The 18110-nt window shown below is 41.1% G+C and overlaps 1 protein-coding gene across 1 annotated transcript; it reads left to right on the top strand.

Annotated features, from left to right (window-relative positions):
• The first annotated feature begins 626 nt into the window (after positions 1–626).
• LOC109969255 (regulator of nonsense transcripts 1-like) lies at positions 627–17347 on the top strand. Its single transcript, XM_020615982.1, has 24 exons — positions 627–1003; positions 1477–1613; positions 2870–2959; positions 3743–3910; positions 3999–4179; positions 6552–6713; positions 6988–7072; positions 7326–7424; positions 8278–8386; positions 8741–8900; positions 9017–9135; positions 9328–9492; positions 10364–10478; positions 10709–10852; positions 11001–11214; positions 11805–11904; positions 13402–13558; positions 14035–14177; positions 14294–14468; positions 14696–14777; positions 15174–15335; positions 15433–15704; positions 16001–16123; positions 16785–17347. Exons 1-23 carry the CDS (start codon positions 833–835, stop codon positions 16118–16120), a joined length of 3330 nt encoding a protein of 1109 aa, XP_020471638.1. The 5' UTR covers positions 627–832; the 3' UTR covers positions 16121–16123; positions 16785–17347.
• The last annotated feature ends 763 nt before the right edge of the window (positions 17348–18110 follow it).

The following is an 18110-nucleotide window of genomic DNA, read 5'->3' as shown; positions in this document are numbered from 1 at the left end:
TGCAAAAGGAGGCCCAACAAAGTACTGAGGACATAATACAGTACATTAACACACTTTTCAGAAGGCCAACATGTGTTTAAGATCCTTTTTTTTATTGGTCACATGAAATATTCTAATTTTGTGAAATACTGGATTTGGGTTTTTTTGTCTTTAATCCATAATCATCAAAATTGAAACAAATAAAGGCTTGAAATATTTCACTTTGTGTGTAGTGAACTAATATAACATACAAGTTTCACTTTTTGAAACAAATTATTGAAATAAATGGACTTTTCCTCGATATTCTAATTTTTTGGCACATACCTGTACATGTTATTTGCCATAAACGTCATTACTTAGTATAGGTTATGTACTATAATTTCTGGTGCATTCATTATGTTATAAATATTAATTTTATAATATATCTCGTCTTATTCTGTTTTGGGATGTGCTTTTAACATGTGAACATCATATGCAGATGACAGATCTCTTTGACTCCACTCCCACATTTGTTGCAACTTTATTTCTTCTGGCTACACAATTTTGTTACCATAAATGCAATCAGTTATCCCATTTCTGCTCAGATATGCCTCCTTGTTCCTTTTCCTTCCCTCTCTGTATATGACTTCCCGTAGGAGACAAGTGGTAGTGACCAAGAATAGGAAACGAGAGGGGGAGGTGACAAACGGAACGCAGCCGTAATCGAGGCTCGGTGTCTCTTTCTCACGCTACCAGTGTTAGTCATTTTCTCATCAATAGTCTGTCTCGATTATTCATTTTGTCCTGCAAAAGCAACAGTCTGTGGGATATTTCTCGGAAACTGGTAACATAACGTTAATAAGAAGGTAAAATCATGAGTGTCGAGGCGTACGGGCCGAGCTCACAGACCCTAACGTTCCTGGATACCGAGGAAGCCGAGCTGCTGGGAGCGGACACCCAGGGCTCCGAGTACGACTTCACCGATTTTACCCTGCCGAGCCAGACGCAGACCCAAGGCCAGACGCAGAGCCAACTAGACAACCAGGTGCTTGTGGTTATTCATTGCAGTTCGGTGTCAGAATATGTTTTGTACTTTGTTGACCAAATATGAATTAGGTAACGTTAGCTAACAACATCGCTGGCTACCTCCGGTTAGCATGATGACGCTTTCTATCGGTTAGCGTGCTTTTAACGTGGTAATTGGCTAGCATGCTAGCTAACTAGCTTGCGCGGTTAGCGTGCTGGCACAGCTAGCATGTCATTGAGGACTTTATTACAATGCAAACAAAGAATATCATGGATTTATCAGTATGGCAGACAACTCTCAAATACTCACACATACAGTGTGATATTTCTGCCAGCAAACAGTTTTTTTGACGTGACTATCTACAATTACATGCTCACATGAGGTTTTATCTGACTGACTGTCCACTTTTTGTACTATCGATTGACTGTGATCCTTCAGTATTAGTTTATGCCACATAAAGTCCCAAATAATATTTATAATGGTCTCCCCAGGTTAATGGTCCTGACGGGGTACTGCAGAATGGAGACGACCCGGTGGTAAAAGCCAGTCAGTTGCTGGCAGAGTTGAACTTTGAGGAAGATGAGGAAGACACCTACTATACCAAGGACCTTCCTGTACATGCCTGCAGGTAAAGGGCCAGACTAATATGACTGGTGCACTGGCTGGAATCAGGGATGAAATAATCCTTTGTGATGAATTAATTTAATTTCCAATCATTCTTATTGCATGTAGAGTCTTTTTGGATGTTTGCTGATATTGATAACTACATACTTTTTACATCAGTGGGTAATGGTGCCCTGTCCACATGCGTTTTATGTTGACATTGATGTCTGAAAATATATTTTAGATCAGTGAATAACTAGTGCAGAAGTACATTTTAAAATAAAAGTTGCTGTAAAAAATATATATTACCTTTCACATGTGAAGCAATATAAAATGATTCAATTGGCCCATAATCACAGTAGATATTTTCTCTCAGCGTCAGCCACTGATTGAACATATCTGTAGTCGCTGTGCTGGTTTCTGTCCACCCTGTTCACTTGATACTGTCCCTGGTGGGCAACACATGCTTCTTGACTCACTTAAGATGACACTTAATGTAACTTTTCAGAACCTCATATATCATGTCTGGCGTCAGCAGTCAATATTATTTTTACATCATGCCAAGCACTGCTCTCTCATACTCAGAGCTCATATGCTGTCGTAACTAACGAGCTGGATGTCAACCATTTGTTGGGCTGATCCAAATAAGTCTAGCTGAGTATGTCAGGCATCCCAGACATTATCAGTTGCCCATTAAGATCATTACTCAGTTTGTTTCTATAGAAAGTGATTTATCACTCAATACATCAGCATCAGATCCGTAGAAACTTTAGATGTTTTCCTGAAGATTGGCATTGAATACAAAGTCTGTTGGACATAAAGTCAGAGCCTGAGTTTTCTTTATGAACTTGCCACCCTCTTCTATCTGTTATTTTCATATAAACTGTGATACCCATCAGCAACATACTGTTTAGTGTTGGTACATAATCTCCTCAGGAAAGACAATTTTGGCTTTCTTTAAAGCTGTGAGATTCTCACAACACTGACCATTTTCTGAATAGTTGACATTTACATGCATATTCAAACAATCTCTAAGTCATTTAAACTAGTTTAATCACAAAAAAGACAGGGGGAAGATAGACTGATGATCACTGTGATTTGAATTTAACTAGTAAAATGCAGGTTTGTGAGGCAAGAGAATTTGCATTATAATTCAAAATGAGTCAGTTTCTCACAAGAGTTTTGTGTGTAATTTCTGACATTGTGTCCTCTGAGCATGGTGCATGCTCTTATTGGTAATGTTTTGTGTTTCTTTATAATTTTGAATCTTTTCTATTTTAGTTACTGTGGGATTCATGATCCAGCCTGCGTGGTCTACTGCAACACCAGCAAAAAGTGGTTTTGCAATGGTCGTGGAAACACATCTGGCAGGTAAGATACTTTGACTTATTGGCTTTTTACTGACACCCCTGCTGGTGAACTTGGCTAAATGAACTAGGAGAGAATAGTTTTACAAGTACAGTATTCTCATGACAAGAGTTTAGTGCATAGTGACTTTGTCTTTATTGTGTTCAGAAGCTCCTGCTAGGAAAGCATAGTGATTTATTTATTTTATTTTTATTTTTTTTTGGTTAGGGAGATAAAAACTTAATTTAAAAGAAATGTTTACTGTCTTTCAAGGCCCACTTAGACTAATAATTAGCAATTCAAGTTTAAAATAAAGATGTATTTTTCTTTGAAACCTTAATTTAAAGAAAGTAGCTTAATGTTTGTGATTAAACCTGAATCAGCTTTGCAATAAACCAGAAGGGTACACAGCACCAGGAAACACTGACCAGAATCCTCACATCTGAGAAATATTGTGTATGATCACCTGGTTTCCTCTTCTGTGTGGTAAGGTTTATACATTAAATGAACAGTAATGACCAGTAACAATGAAGAAATGATGGTAACAACGTGAACATGGTTACACCCACTTAAAGTCAGTGTAGCTGGTCATTACCTCTTAAGATTCTTTGGATCATAGGTTTTCATTATATGTCCTAGAAACTACTGGATTCTTAGGCAAACATGGTTTATTTCAGTCCCAATAAAATGGAAAAAAGTCATGTTGTATTGATTCTGCTGCTGGTCTTTACCATCCTCCCTGTATACAGGACCATACACTTTTACATTGCATTGCATTGTATTAATTGTCCTTCTCTTCACTTTTAGCCACATTGTGAACCACCTGGTAAGAGCAAAGTCCAAGGAGGTGACCCTGCATAAAGATGGCCCTCTGGGGGAAACAGTGCTGGAGTGCTACAACTGTGGCTGCCGCAATGTCTTCCTGCTGGGCTTCATCCCCGCCAAGGCAGACTCGGTGGTGGTGTTACTGTGCCGGTAAGGGTACTTGTATGCTGCTGTCTTTCAGAGAGATTACAGAATTTCAAAGTTATCATTTCACCCTTTTGTTTTGGTTGTAACACAGGCAGCCATGTGCCAGCCAGAGCAGCCTGAAAGACATCAACTGGGACAGCTCACAGTGGCAGCCTCTCATCCAGGACCGCTGCTTCCTGTCCTGGCTGGTCAAAATCCCCTCAGAGCAGGAGCAGCTCAGGGCCCGTCAGATCACCGCCCAGCAGATCAACAAGCTGGAGGAACTCTGGAAGGTACTGTAGTGCAGCTGTCTTTGCACACACCTGCCGTTGTAATATGTAAATATTCTAAATGCACGTAACTTGAAATTGACCACTGGCTAGGTTTATCTGTGTAGTTATGTTCATGCAAATAACTGTAAGTATGATGAGCCACTTCTTTCAGTTTCAGTGCCTGTTTCAGGCCAATTTGCATTTTATAAATACATTTTGTATAGTTACCTTTTGTATAGTAGTTCATGTAGTGTTGTCACGATACCAACATTTTGGTACCGGTACCGGTACCAAAATGTATTTCGATACTTTTGGATAGTTTTTCAGATAAAAAAGAGAACGCAAAAAATGTCATTACTGACTTTATTTTAATAGAAAATCTTAGAATAACATCAAAATAAAATTCAAAATACTAGGCTTTTCTTATTGCACTCAAAAAAAAAATTTAGAACAGTCAGTGTGAGTAAATAAAAAGTATGAAGTTAGAAGTTCAAATAAAATTATTTGAAATTAAAATAAGCTAGCAACTGTAGCAGCAAAATCTCTTATTTTCCTATCAACATTATGTCCCTTCTCCCTACTCCCTCTCTTGCCTACTATTGGGTGGCTGATTCTTTTGGAGTAGACTGAGTCTGACTCAGGCTTTTTGTCTTATTAAAATTTAGGAAAAAAAAAATCTATGTTTGATAAGAACTCTTTATCATGTGTTGCACACTTAAAACTATTGAACTATTGAATTTGAAAAGGGTACATGTCATGAGTAAATTACCTGTCGTTCCCTGAACTCAGTGTGCAGGTCTAGGTGCTTGTCCTGTAGGTGTTTGGCTAAGTTGGAGGTGTTTCCGCCCTTAGCCATGCTTGTTTTAAAACATTGTTTACACAATGACGCATCAACGTTAATTGCCTCTCCTTGCTCATTTGTTTTTATGCCGAAGTACTGCCATATAGCACTTCGCGCCCCTCGTTTGTCCACAAGTTTGTCCTCCAACGTCTCTGCTCTCTCCAAGCTTTCCTCCTGCTCCGTTTGTTGCTCCAGTCCACGCTGCTCAGTGAGCAGAGGACGAGGAAGCTGTTTCCTGCTCTGTTTTCCTCTGTTGCGGGCGGGCGCTGCCGGTGGCACTGCAAGTACCGGTCCCGTCCAAATGCAGTATAGTACCATTTTAAATGCCTCAGTACCACGGTACCATACTAGTACCGGCTATCGGGAACTGTATTATAGACCTTTTTAGAGCCTATGTCATGTGTTAGCTGTAGGCAAAACAATGGAAAACTGGAGACAAACACAAATCGCCTGAGGATACGTCACCTATTGAAAATTAACTTATTGTGTTGTTGGGTGCCAGAATTAGGGGATGGACATTTCAAGCTAAAATGCTATTCAGAAATTTGCTGGGAACTATCATTGCCCGTCTCTAGCCAGAAATGAAGGAGTAATATTTGTAACTTGAAGTTTTATAGCATGCCAGCGATAAAGAATTGAAGACAGCTGAAGTAAAACGTAATAAGATGATAGAATTGGACTGAGGTGATCATAAAAAAATGTTTGTAGCATGCACTCCATATCAAATAAGGTTAAATAAGTATTGTTTGTTGCAGGTATTGATATGTTTAAAGGTTTGTCATGTCCACCAAACGTTAATCAGAAATTAGTGAATTAGGAAGAATAACATTGGCTGATTTCTCTCATAACTCTCTAAGCACATTATCTACGTTTTTTGGCTAGTTGTACGTTTCATGTGTGTTCAAGAACTTCTGGTACATTTGCTAGCCCCCCACTAGTAGCTGTCAGTCACCAACCAGAAATGTAATTAATAATGAGCTTGCCTGACACTTCGGTAGCAGTCTTCACTTACATCTTATTTTACTGGAGAGCCTTTTGTGAATGACGACAGCCAGCCTGTCAGATCATCCATCCACAGAGTGAGCGTGTAGGGGTTGGCAAATTTTGTCCTTTCCGCTTGTTAAGTGTTACATAACCGTCCACTTCCACAGGCCCAAACTCAACATTGTTTCATATGGAGACGAGGAGAACGAACCAAAGTTTTGACCTGGAAACAGAATGTTACATCAAGTGGATCGGTTAATGTTAACTTTCAAGTAACACAGTTTGAAAAGACAGTGACTGTATATATTCAGATATTCGCTCGCCAGTGTTAACTAATGTGTTCAGGGGATTATTTTGCCTTCAGCTGTGCTTCCCCCACAAAAACATCATAATGTTTACGAACAGAAAAGGGGCCTATTACAAAAAGGTCTTTTGTGAAAAAGGCCTTTTGTCTTAATCTGTCCAAGTTAATATTTAGGTGCTCTTTAATAGCACTGCATTTTGCTTTTCTTTTTGTTCATGTATTATTTCTGGCTTATGATCTTGTATGCATGTTTCTTCCTGGCAGGAAAACCCAACTGCGACTCTGGAGGATCTGGAGAAGCCTGGTGTGGACGAGGAGCCCCAACATGTCCTGCTTCGCTATGAGGATGCTTATCAGTACCAGAACATCTTTGGCCCTCTTGTGAAGCTGGAGGCCGACTATGATAAGAAACTCAAAGAGTCCCAGGTAGACAAAAAATTGTGAATTAAAAACCATTGGCTGACATTTGTGTTTGCATGATAAATGAATGAAATGATTCATTGGTTGTCAAACAAGTTGATAATTTAATGTAGATAAAATAATAAGCGAATACACTTAGTTTTTTCTCTAATAGTGGAGATGTTGTCGGACTGTTTAGCTTTGCATGTTATGCTGTTTGTCACTGTTCAGCCTTTTCTTCTATGGTTTTATTGTTGTTGTTGTTGTTGTTTTTTTTAAAAATGTTTTAATGTCTTAATAGACTCAAGACAACATTACCGTTAGATGGGACTTGGGACTGAATAAAAAGAGGATTGCATATTTCACCCTTCCCAAAACAGATTCAGGTATTTGTTTATAGTTTTGTTTCATTATTGTGTGTTCCCAGTGAACAATATTCTTCATGTTATTCTGACCACATTTATCCATAGGTGACAAAAAACAAACCATTAATGTCTGTAGGCATGGCTTTCACTCGTGAAGGGTTATCATTTTGTAATCTTTATCATTTTGGTTATTTATTTTAAAAATGTGACTTTGGTGGTGATGTGTATTTAACAAAGTTGTTGTTTTGTGTCTGTTTTACCTGCTCTTCTCTAGATATGCGACTGATGCAGGGAGATGAAATTTGCCTGAGGTACAAAGGAGACCTGGCCCCTCCATGGAAAGGCGTTGGGCATGTCATCAAAGTCCCCGATAGTATCCTTAAAATCATTACAATAGAGAGACTGTATGTACCAGGAGACCACATTTTACCAATTTTCTCAGTCTCGTATTTATTACTTTTGCTCAAGTCTGACACAGCCTGTGGGCCTCTTAAGCAATCTGTGATTTGCTATAAATGAATGTAAATGTCCCACCAGTGAAATGTGGGTGTTTAGTAACATCTAGTGGCAGCTGTGGGGAAACTACAACAACATCTGCAAAGTTGTGCCTTCTCCTCAGTCCCCAGTGGTTTTCAGAAGCAAGTTCTATATATAGATTTCTCTTATGCAGTGTACCACCCGTTAGTAAACTGACTGAGTACTCCTGCAACATCGAGGCTGCATGTCAAGACAGTTGTTGGTGCATCTCTCTACGATTTCTACATTTTGCTCTGAAAAATACACAACTCCTCTATAAAGTATAAATGGCCCAGGTGAGGTGTGGCTATATTATGAAGACATAAGTATAAAAAAAGATGTTTTCTTGCCTAATTTTCAAAGATTAAGCTGTGTATTAATTTGCGGTATAAACTGACAAATGGGTAACACATGCAGCTGACCTTAATGACATAGGCAATATATAGCAGAATCCAAAGCTCGCTCCACATTACACATGCTGCACTGATAGTCAGCTGAATTTTGATTAAACAAAATGGGTTTAATCTATAAATAAAGCTTGAAATGTCAGCAGCTGAGATAGGAGGTAAAGTGTAAATGATCTAATAGCACCATTTAGACCTCTCACTTCAAATCATGAACAAATAACAGACATACTGTCAAAGCAGTTGCCACACATAACTACAGTATATGTTCAAAGGTTCTGTCTCCTACTTGACTTATTGCACCAGACTATGGTGATGAGATCGCCATAGAGTTGAGGAGCAGTGCTGGGGCGCCAGTGGAGATCCCACACAACTTCCAGGTTGACTTTGTGTGGAAGTCCACGTCCTTTGACAGGTATTCACAAGACAAGCCGCACACTCTTGTCCTTTTATGAGATATATGTAAGCAGGACTTGAAACCCAATTTTATGTGTCAGTCAGGCATTTTTTTTTAAACTAACCAAAGTATACATACATGTCAAGAAATTGCTCCTTAAAATGAAAGGCAGCAGATCAGTATTCTGTTTAAGTCTGAATAACAGTCTATCCATAGCCAGTGAAAGTCTAGTGTCTGAATTTTTTCTGTGTGTCAGTATTTCATGTAATATTATACATCATTAGTAATGAATAACTTTAAAAATAAAAGCTGTTTTATTTTTTTAGAGTCAGTTTAAAAACATGTCTCACTATGCCTGTCTGCTTCATCCAGAATGCAGAGTGCCCTCAAGACATTTGCTGTGGATGAGACTTCAGTGTCTGGTTACATCTACCACAAACTGCTGGGACATGAGGTCGAGGATGTGGTCATCAAGTGCCAGCTGCCCAAACGCTTCACCGCTCAGGGTCTTCCTGATCTAAACCACTCCCAGGTAAGTTAGAGAGGGGGCATCTAAAATGTTGTCATTGATGGGCTCTGGTAATAAAGGCTATGCCAGTGACTACAGAAAATACAGGGCTCACATTGATGCATTTTGTTGTAATGCAGGTGTATGCTGTGAAGACAGTGCTGCAGCGTCCTCTCAGTCTGATCCAGGGTCCTCCTGGCACAGGGAAGACGGTAACCTCCGCCACCATCGTCTACCACCTGGCTAGACAGGGCAATGGGTAAGACTTGTAGCTGTCGTTGCTATTTTGTTTGATTGTGTCAGTTTACACTAAATTTAGCAGAGCATCTGGATATACCATTTAATATTTTTTGTCTTCGTACTGTTATTGAAGCACCACAGTTGTTGATGAAGCAAGGCTTGGCTCTGTGTTACCATCCTAAAGACATTTCTGCTGCTTGTGTCCCTCCAGGCCAGTACTTGTGTGTGCTCCCAGTAACATTGCCGTTGACCAGCTGACAGAGAAGATCCACCAAACAGGACTCAAAGTGGTGAGGCTGTGTGCCAAGAGCAGGGAGGCCATCGACTCACCTGTTTCTTTCTTGGCTCTGCACAACCAGACCCGTAATATGGACAGGTAACACATAACTGTCCAAAGTCAGTGATTTTTCTTAAAGAAGATGTACTTTTGTGTGTGTGCTTAACATTTGTCTGCTTTTTTTGGAAAAGCTGAGAGTAGTGCTGCATGATAAATCATTTTATGAGCGTGATTTCGATCCCTGTGTGATCTCGGTCTCGCATAACAATGATTCTGCCATGTTTGCATTAACAGTAAGAACCCTTGCAACAAACTAAGCACTTCCTTTTCCTCGCTAAGCTGCATTAATCAATAACCTCAATGAATAACTGCAAAGTGATTTATTTCTGTCTCAGCTGCTGGTTGGCATAAGGTGTATAGGGCAGGCAGGGCGACGTTTGATATAGTTGCAGGAGGGCGCAGAGCATCTTTCACAATGCCAAACAAGCTGGATTTGTTTTTGAATCAGTCTTCTCTTCCTGTCTACAGCTTGTCACATGACATTCTTGCTAGCTTAGCGAGGAAAAGGGAGCACTTGGTTTGATGCAAGGCATCTCCCTGCTAATACAAACATAGCAGAATCATAATGTTAGACTGAGATTGCACATGGATCTAAATTGAGCTCATACAACGATTTATCGTGCAGCCCTAGCTGAGAGTAGTCTTATTTGTTGCCAGTTGGTCCCACTAAATTAATCAATAAATTGCAGAGAGCAGCATAGGCTTGAGCAACTGACAAATTGCAGAGAGCAGCATAGGCTTGAGCTTGGGCTAATATTGTGTAGTAACAACTTGAAATATGGGAAGTACAAGTACAGTTATTGGTGGCCTAAAATGATTTCAGACCTTTAAGCAACACAGCCTGTTAGAGATACAAGTCGTTTCACTCAAGCACAGGACTGATCTTTGTTGATAATGTCCCTGCCTGCAGTATGCCAGAGCTCCAGAAGCTCCAACAGCTGAAGGACGAGACAGGAGAGCTGTCCTCCTCAGACGAGAAGCGCTACCGAGCTCTGAGACGCACTGCTGAGAGGGAGCTACTTATGGTGTGAAGACTGGTCTTACTAAACTAAGCGTTTCCTGTTTGTGACAGCACTAGGCACAAGGATGTACAAACGTTGAGGTTTTGTTGATTATTGTCAAGTTTGAATTCTTCTGTTGAAGTCCAAAGAAAAAAAGAGTAGGTTTCAGTGTGATGTTCTTGTATACATCCAAGTAATGTAATACACAATTCTTCACTGTAAATAAACAATTGCACCTCTTCTCTCTTTCCCAGAATGCTGATGTGATCTGCTGTACCTGTGTCGGAGCAGGAGATCCTCGTCTGGCCAAGATGCAGTTCCGGTCAATCTTGATTGATGAGAGCACTCAGGCCACTGAACCAGAATGTATGGTGCCTGTCGTCCTGGGGGCCAAGCAGGTAGGAGCTTCATACATCTAGATCATTCTGTGGCATCAAAGGCTTAAACTGCTTTTTCTACACTAGCAAGGTCCATAATTTTGACAAATTTGTCTTGATGACAGGACGCCAACTTTGCAGTCATCGGTTTTGTTTTACTTTTCCATAGTTAATTCTGGTGGGTGATCATTGCCAGCTGGGGCCTGTGGTGATGTGTAAAAAGGCAGCTAAAGCAGGTCTGTCTCAGTCTCTCTTTGAGCGTCTGGTCGTTCTGGGGATCCGACCAATCCGTCTGCAGGTCCAGTACCGCATGCACCCAGCCCTCAGCGCCTTCCCATCCAACATCTTCTATGAGGGCTCTCTGCAGAATGGAGTCACTGCTGGTAAGATGAAAAGAAACATTTTGTCATCCTTAGTTACTTGATTTTCCCTTTGGAGGCTCTTAAAGTGTTTGAAGCTGCTCTCTAAATGGCTGTGTAGGCTTTAGTGTGCAAGCTAAATCCTCCATGTTTCCTTGACTGCTTACCCTACACAAACAGTCTGAAAAAAGACATTACTGTCCAGTGATCTTGATCTTAGTCGGTCATAAAACCATTTAGAAAATTTGAGCAGAAAACATGAGACAAAGTTGCCTCAGATTTCTTGCAGCCTTTTTGCTCAGATCAATGCTTTCCTTTGTTGTTTCCTTTGTGTTCATGCATTATTCAAAACACTATTGATTGTAACACATCTAGTTTATCACACGCTTTTTAATGTATTTATTTGTAATGATTCTTGAAGCAGTCATAAAGTCTCACATAAGTCCTACAGTTTATCCTGTTAGGCTTTCTCCTTTTAAGGTACACTTCAGTCACTGTGTTGCTACAAATCCTCTTCCTAGTCCTGATCGTGTGTGTGTGTGTGTGTGTGTGTATATATATATATATGTATATATATATATGTGTGTGTGTGTGTATAAATACAATATTCAAAGGCTTTGACTTCCAATGGCCACAACCTGACAAGCCAATGTTCTTCTACGTTACACAAGGTCAAGAGGAAATTGCCAGCTCTGGAACGTCCTATCTCAACAGGTTTAAACTTTCTCAATGACCTGACATGTTTGTTTCCATCTCCTATGAAGGAATGTACCTGTATAACGAGAGAACATGCCCTATTTCCAACAGTTTGACATCTGTATTTACATTTTTCTGAAGTACTTCAACCACCGCTCATTATACATTGTAAACATTTTGCATAGATGTTTCAAAAACATGTACATCTTAAAATATCACTTTTTCTACAATGTTTCAGTGAGTAGTAGGGGTGTGACGAGGTCTCGTGCCACAAGATCTTGCAATATTGAAACATAATATTTATCGCTGAGCAAAAGCTGTCTCACAATATCATTACGTAACAGAACCAGAGCAGCAACCAGTATGACAGAGTGTGATGGCAAAGTGATGATACGTTCGCATTAGTCTGGCAAAAAGACAACTCCCTGCTGTGTTTGAACGTACAAGACTGCATTGGTTGGGGGGTGAGGGGTTGCAGGGAGAGCGTTGTTGGCGTATACAATATGGCAACATTGTGGCGGGTTGACGTAAGTGGCTACATTCACGTTTCAAGGCCATGAATTTCCACTAACTATTAACGTAGCCTGCTCTACCTTAGCACCCATTCTATCACCAGTTTATTCACACTGATAGATAAAAAACACCATTTAAAATGCAGTACTAACAAAAATGCATGGCGTGTCGTTATGGTGCGTTAATTGTGGCCCTAATTCGACAGTGAATAGCAGTGAATGCCCATGCTAACAAGGTAAATAAGTTTTCTTCCCATGGGCGTCCACGTCCCGATAGTCACCCATACGTGGCTGGTCAGGACAGTGCCTTTGCTGGATAATGTCACCGTCTGGTGTGGTGAGGGTCAAAATGGCATAGGTCACACACAGCTTCAGTTAGAAGTTAGAAGCTCATGTAGTTATAAGGTTTGAAGAGACTCATGTGAAATCAGGCAGGAGAGAAACCAGTCAGCTGAATTTGTGGTAAAACCTTTTGACAGTGCTTTTACAAGCCCACCATGAGCCGGGGTCTGTCGGAGGTTTCTTTCGTCAAAGGGAGTTATTCCTCCACAATGTCGCCAAGTGCTTACTCAAGGGGGATTTGTTGGGTTTTCCTCTTTAATAATAGTAATAGTAAGGTCTAGACTAGACCTTACTTTGTGAAGTGTCCTGAGAAGGCTTTTGTTGTGATTTGGTGCTATACAAACAAAACTGTTGTCTTTAGCTGCGTATGATAATTCATAAACAGAAAGTAAAACAGAAGTGACATTCATTACAAGCTAATTAGTTAAAACATTTCAAAATGCACATGCATGTTTTGCATTTTGTGACCTTCAGTCAAATAAAAGACAATTTTTCCAGTCATGTATTTAATCATTGAAGATTTCTTAAAAATAGTGTTAAAATATTATCTTGTTCTTGTGAACCCAGTATTGTATATCATCTCGTGAGCTGAGTGTATTGTCACACCCCTAATGAGTAGTTATTATAAAAAATGATGTAAGGACCCTACGTGTTCATGCAGGACCGAGGCAGCCAATGTGGAGAAAATAACTACAAAGTTGCTGAAGGCTGGAGCTAAACCTGATCAGATTGGCATCATTACCCCCTACGAGGGACAGAGGTCCTACCTGGTCCAGTATATGCAGTTCAGTGGCTCCCTCCATACCAAGCTCTACCAGGTAGTGGCACTTTTATTTAAATGTTGTATTGCACACTTAAAAAAAACAAACAAACAAACATGTATGTGCATTCACACGTATGAATTCAAAAAGCTGGCACAGCAGTGGCTGCTGTTCAGTATGGATGAGACCTGGATTTGCCACACAGTGTCTGGACAGGGCTTTAAAAAAATGGAGCCCAGCTGCACAACGAGAGAAAGATGAAAAATGCTCAAATTTATGCAAATACTACTAATATTACATGCTCAACATAGCACAGCCGCAGAACTGTAGAATCATGATAAGCCAACTAATACTCCTGCCACCTACTTTGTAGCCATATTTGTGTATTTATGGAGCATAAGAGGAGGATGAAATGGTTCCAAGGCCTATAGTCTGTAGTTATACCAACCAAATCATTTCTCACCGTTAGCATATGTATTATTTTTAATCATCTGTCACCTTTTCCCACAAATTTCTCTTCATTCATTCTGTAGGAGGTGGAGATAGCCAGCGTGGATGCCTTTCAGGGCAGAGAGAAAGACTTCATCATCCTGTCCTGTGTGCGGGCCAATGAGCACCAGGGCATTGGCTTCCTCAATGATCCCCGACGTCTAAACGTGGCACTCACCAGGGCCAGGTAAAACAACATGAGTAAAATAACACTGTTTTACAGCGACTGCAAATGACTTCTTCACCTACTTGCGACAACCTTTAATCACTAAGTCATTGTCATCTTCTGCTTCTGTCACATAGGTATGGTGTGATTATTGTGGGAAACCCCAAGGCCCTGTCCAAGCAGCCCCTGTGGAACCACCTGCTCAACTACTACAAGGAGCAGAAGGTCCTGGTCGAAGGTCCCCTCAACAACCTGAGGGAGAGCCTTATGCAATTCAGCAAGCCCCGCAAGTTGGTTAACACCATAAACCCAGTGAGTTCAGGCACTGAACACACTGAACATGTAGAACACTGAAATCATTGTTTCTTCACTGGGTCATGGGGTTTTTCCACTAAGCTGCATGAAGGCTATAGGATGCACTTCAATATTTGTCAATGCAAAGAGGAAAAGGAGTTTAACAAAACAAGGGTAATAAATCAGTGTTCATGCAAGAATGAATGAGTTGTGGCCTAAAAACTCTCTTCTGTCGTCTTTCACAGGGGGGTAGATTCATGAGCACAGCAATGTATGACGCCAGGGAGGCCCTTATTCCTGGATCTGTTTATGACCGCAGCAGCAATGGTGAGTCATTTTGAAAACACGCTGTTAGAAGCTTTCTAAAGACAGGCACCATATCTGCATTGCTAGTTATTTGCAAACAAGTTGAATGTCCTTACTAAAGTATCTTAAAGGGTAATTACACACTAAATTATTATTTTTAGCTGTACATATAATCACATAGAATTTTGTTGACCTATGCTGTCCAAACACGTCACCTATTATGTAGCAATGAGGTCATGTTGCTCCCCCACTCCTCGGTTGCATTACTAAAATCTGCTACTAGAGCAGAATGAGGGTGTGCATTTACCATTAACTGCAAAAAGAGCCATGTGAGCTGTGACGTGACAGAAGTAGCTCTGCACACAGCCAGATAATTTCAAAGGAGGAAAAATGAACATGTGCTTCTTTCTGCTACAGGGCGTGCATCCAATATGTATTTCCAGACCCATGATCAGATTGGTATGATTGGCACAGGCTCCAGTCCCATGACCTCCATGAACATCCCCATCCCATTCAACCTTGTGATGCCACCCGTACCTCCCCCTGGGTACATGGGACAGGTGAATGGGCCCACAGCAGGTGAGAATGATACAAAACAGTGAAAACTATGCTAACTGCATAGTTCATAAAGGCCCCCGTATTTTGCAGTTAGAAAAAACTTGTCGTGACTTGGCAGGTCGTGGTGGAGGTATGAAGGGCAAGGCAGGCAGCGGAGGGGGCGGCGGGGCCCGAGGTGGCCGTCAAAGGAACCGTGGCAACACGGGGAACCATGGTGGAGGGAATGGAGGAGGAGATCGTGGACATGGAGGACACATGAGCGGCAGCCAGGCCAGCCAGGACCTGGGCTCCCAGCCCTTCTCTCAGGGGCCTCTGACACAGGGCTACATCAACATGAGCCAACCGTCGCAGATGAGTCAGCCGGGGCTCTCCCAGCCTGAACTTTCCCAGGTTGGTTCACTGCACTGTCATTTATTGGGAATAAATCATCATCATCTTTATCATAAATTTGGCATTCAAGAGAGTTGATGAAGTGCTAAGTAGGTGCACTTCATGTGGCAAGCAGTTTGTAGTCTGTTTATTCATTGCGATTACTGTCCAGTGCCAGGTTTGTGTGCACATACAGTATGTTCCAAGGTCTTGCCCAGTTTTCCTCTTCAAGTAAAAACTTGAACTGGTCTAAAACCACATTACTTTTCTGCCTGGAAAGAAATGAAGAAATAATTTTTGTTTGTCCCATTATATAGGACAGTTACCTAGGAGATGAGTTCAAGTCCCAGATTGATGTGGCCTTGTCCCAGGACTCCACCTACCAGGGGGAGCGGGCCTACCAACATGGTGGTGTGACTGGACTGTCCCAGTACTAGACTGTAAGACATTCCACTGTTGTCTATTCTGACTCACTGAAATTGAAAGACATTACCGGAAAAAATATTTATTTCACTTCCCTGCTGAGGATGAGAGAAATCTCTGTTCATTACATATGAAGCTGAGGCAGGAAAGGCTGAGCTTGGTCCAAAGATAACAAAACAGCATCTCTAAAACCCAAATTAACATGGTATTTCTGGTTTGTTCTGTTCAAAAATGAAGGTGTCAAAGTGATACGTTGCTATGTGCCAGACTTTTTATCGGCCTGGAGAAGTGACCTTCCTGGGTGGAGACTTCAGGAAGCCACAGCTTCTAGCCAAGAAATGGATGGACAGCTGTTGCCTGCTAATTTTAAAGTTGGCCTTTGGACTGATTAAACAAACAGAATATGAGAGATACATGTTAGTTAATGATTTTTGGTGGGGCTGGTAGTTGGATTTTGAAGTGATCAGTGGAAGCCTGGCTAACTGCTTGCTCCTGTTAACAGTTTCCTGGCTGTAGCTTCATATTTAATGTACAGATATGGCCGCGTTATCGAGGTCTCAAACTCTCACCAAGAAAGCAAAAAGTGTGTATTTCACTATCTGGTGAAATGTGACCTTAAATGAATGAAAAGTAACTCGTAATCTACTGAAATGACTAATGGCTGATATATATTTACAGGTTGCTGGAAAGGAGCTGGGCCTTTGTGAAGCTTAGTTCATTGGTATTTTAATCTGGGTAATAACAAAAAAGAACAAACATGGATACCCGTTTTCCACTGCTACAACCGAAGCACCACTGTGTGAAAGTAACGGAGAGAGACCGTGAGAATCCAACCAATCACAAGAGTGAGAGCAAAAATGGGAGTAGAGCTGGACAGGAAGAGAGCAAGAGAAGAGCGAGCGGGGCGAGAGGCTGGTAGAAGAGAGAAGGCGCTGCTGCTCACACGTGACGACATGGCAAAGGAGAAAGCTGTCATTGTCGGGGCGGCGCAGTGGAGGAGGTGGGACCTTCGACAAGTCAAGTAGGGTGGAATGTCCAGTAGATAGATGGTGGAGGTGGGTAGAGAGGGGCAACTGTGTCAACTTGTCCCTCAGGTACCTCTGAACCCTCAGGGATCTCCAGGTGGGATGGTTGGGAATCTTGCTCCAAAAGCTGAGAAAGATGGAGAAGAGGAATCTCACACAAAGTCCTCCAGGCTAACTCAACAGGACGTCTTCTGTGACTTAGAGAGAGAGAGAGAACTAAAGGGGACACAATTATTGAAGCAGTTGACATGGCAACTTTTTAAAACTCAAAGCTTAAATCAAGGCTCTGCATTTGGTCACATCTAAGCATCCAGGAAACAAGAGAGTGAAAACACTGTTTGGCTATTTGGGCAAACTCCAAAGTGCTCATGGTGTTGTGCCTCAGAGAGTTGAAATGAAATTTGAGGATGACATACCCACAGATCATTTGCTTTTTTTTCCTCAGCTTTGAGTTGGAAAGTTTTCAGAATAAAGACTGTTTTCAGTGATGTAAGCTATTGTAGTCAGCCGTCTTTCGAAGCGTGTCTTTCTCAAGGTGGTCTGCAGAGAAGAAGTGGTGGAATTAGCTCTTACAAATAGAAACATAAAAGAAAAACATCTTTGTCTCCAGATCTGATCAGGACAGCTCCGAAGATCTGCATATAGGGAGACAGTGTTGTTTTTGTTCCTGTAAATGTATCTTTTTAGTAGTGCGACAGAGTGAACAGTGAAAGCCCCATAGCCAGCTTATAACTGAATAAAGCTTTTGTTCTTTTCTGCTGATCCTAAAGCCGTTAAAGCTAGCATAATGCATCAAATAAGAAAAATCAAGAGGGAAGTACTCTCTAAAGACCCTTTGCTTTAAAGTCAGTAGTCAAACATGCATACAAGTAGATCAGCTACTGTAGGTGCAGTTTAAGCACCTCATCGTCACAGTAAAGTAAAATGATCATTCTTATAAGAGAACTCGTGAGCTCGAGTTTTCTGTTGTGATGTACCT

This window comes from Monopterus albus, unplaced genomic scaffold (assembly GCF_001952655.1).
Source record: "Monopterus albus unplaced genomic scaffold, M_albus_1.0 scaffold172.1, whole genome shotgun sequence".
Lineage (NCBI taxonomy): Eukaryota > Metazoa > Chordata > Actinopteri > Synbranchiformes > Synbranchidae > Monopterus > Monopterus albus.
This window is presented reverse-complemented; position numbering and strand designations above follow the sequence as displayed.

Bases quoted from the DNA above. Each gene is read 5' to 3' on its own strand.
- LOC109969255 (XM_020615982.1), top strand. From the start codon at position 833: ATGAGTGTCGAGGCGTACGGGCCGAGCTCACAGACCCTAACGTTCCTG. The intron at 1,004-1,476 runs GTGCTTGTGGTT...TGGTCTCCCCAG, and splicing joins AGAGCCAACTAGACAACCAG to GTTAATGGTCCTGACGGGGT. The intron at 14,778-15,173 runs GTGAGTCATTTT...TTTCTGCTACAG, and splicing joins TTATGACCGCAGCAGCAATG to GGCGTGCATCCAATATGTAT.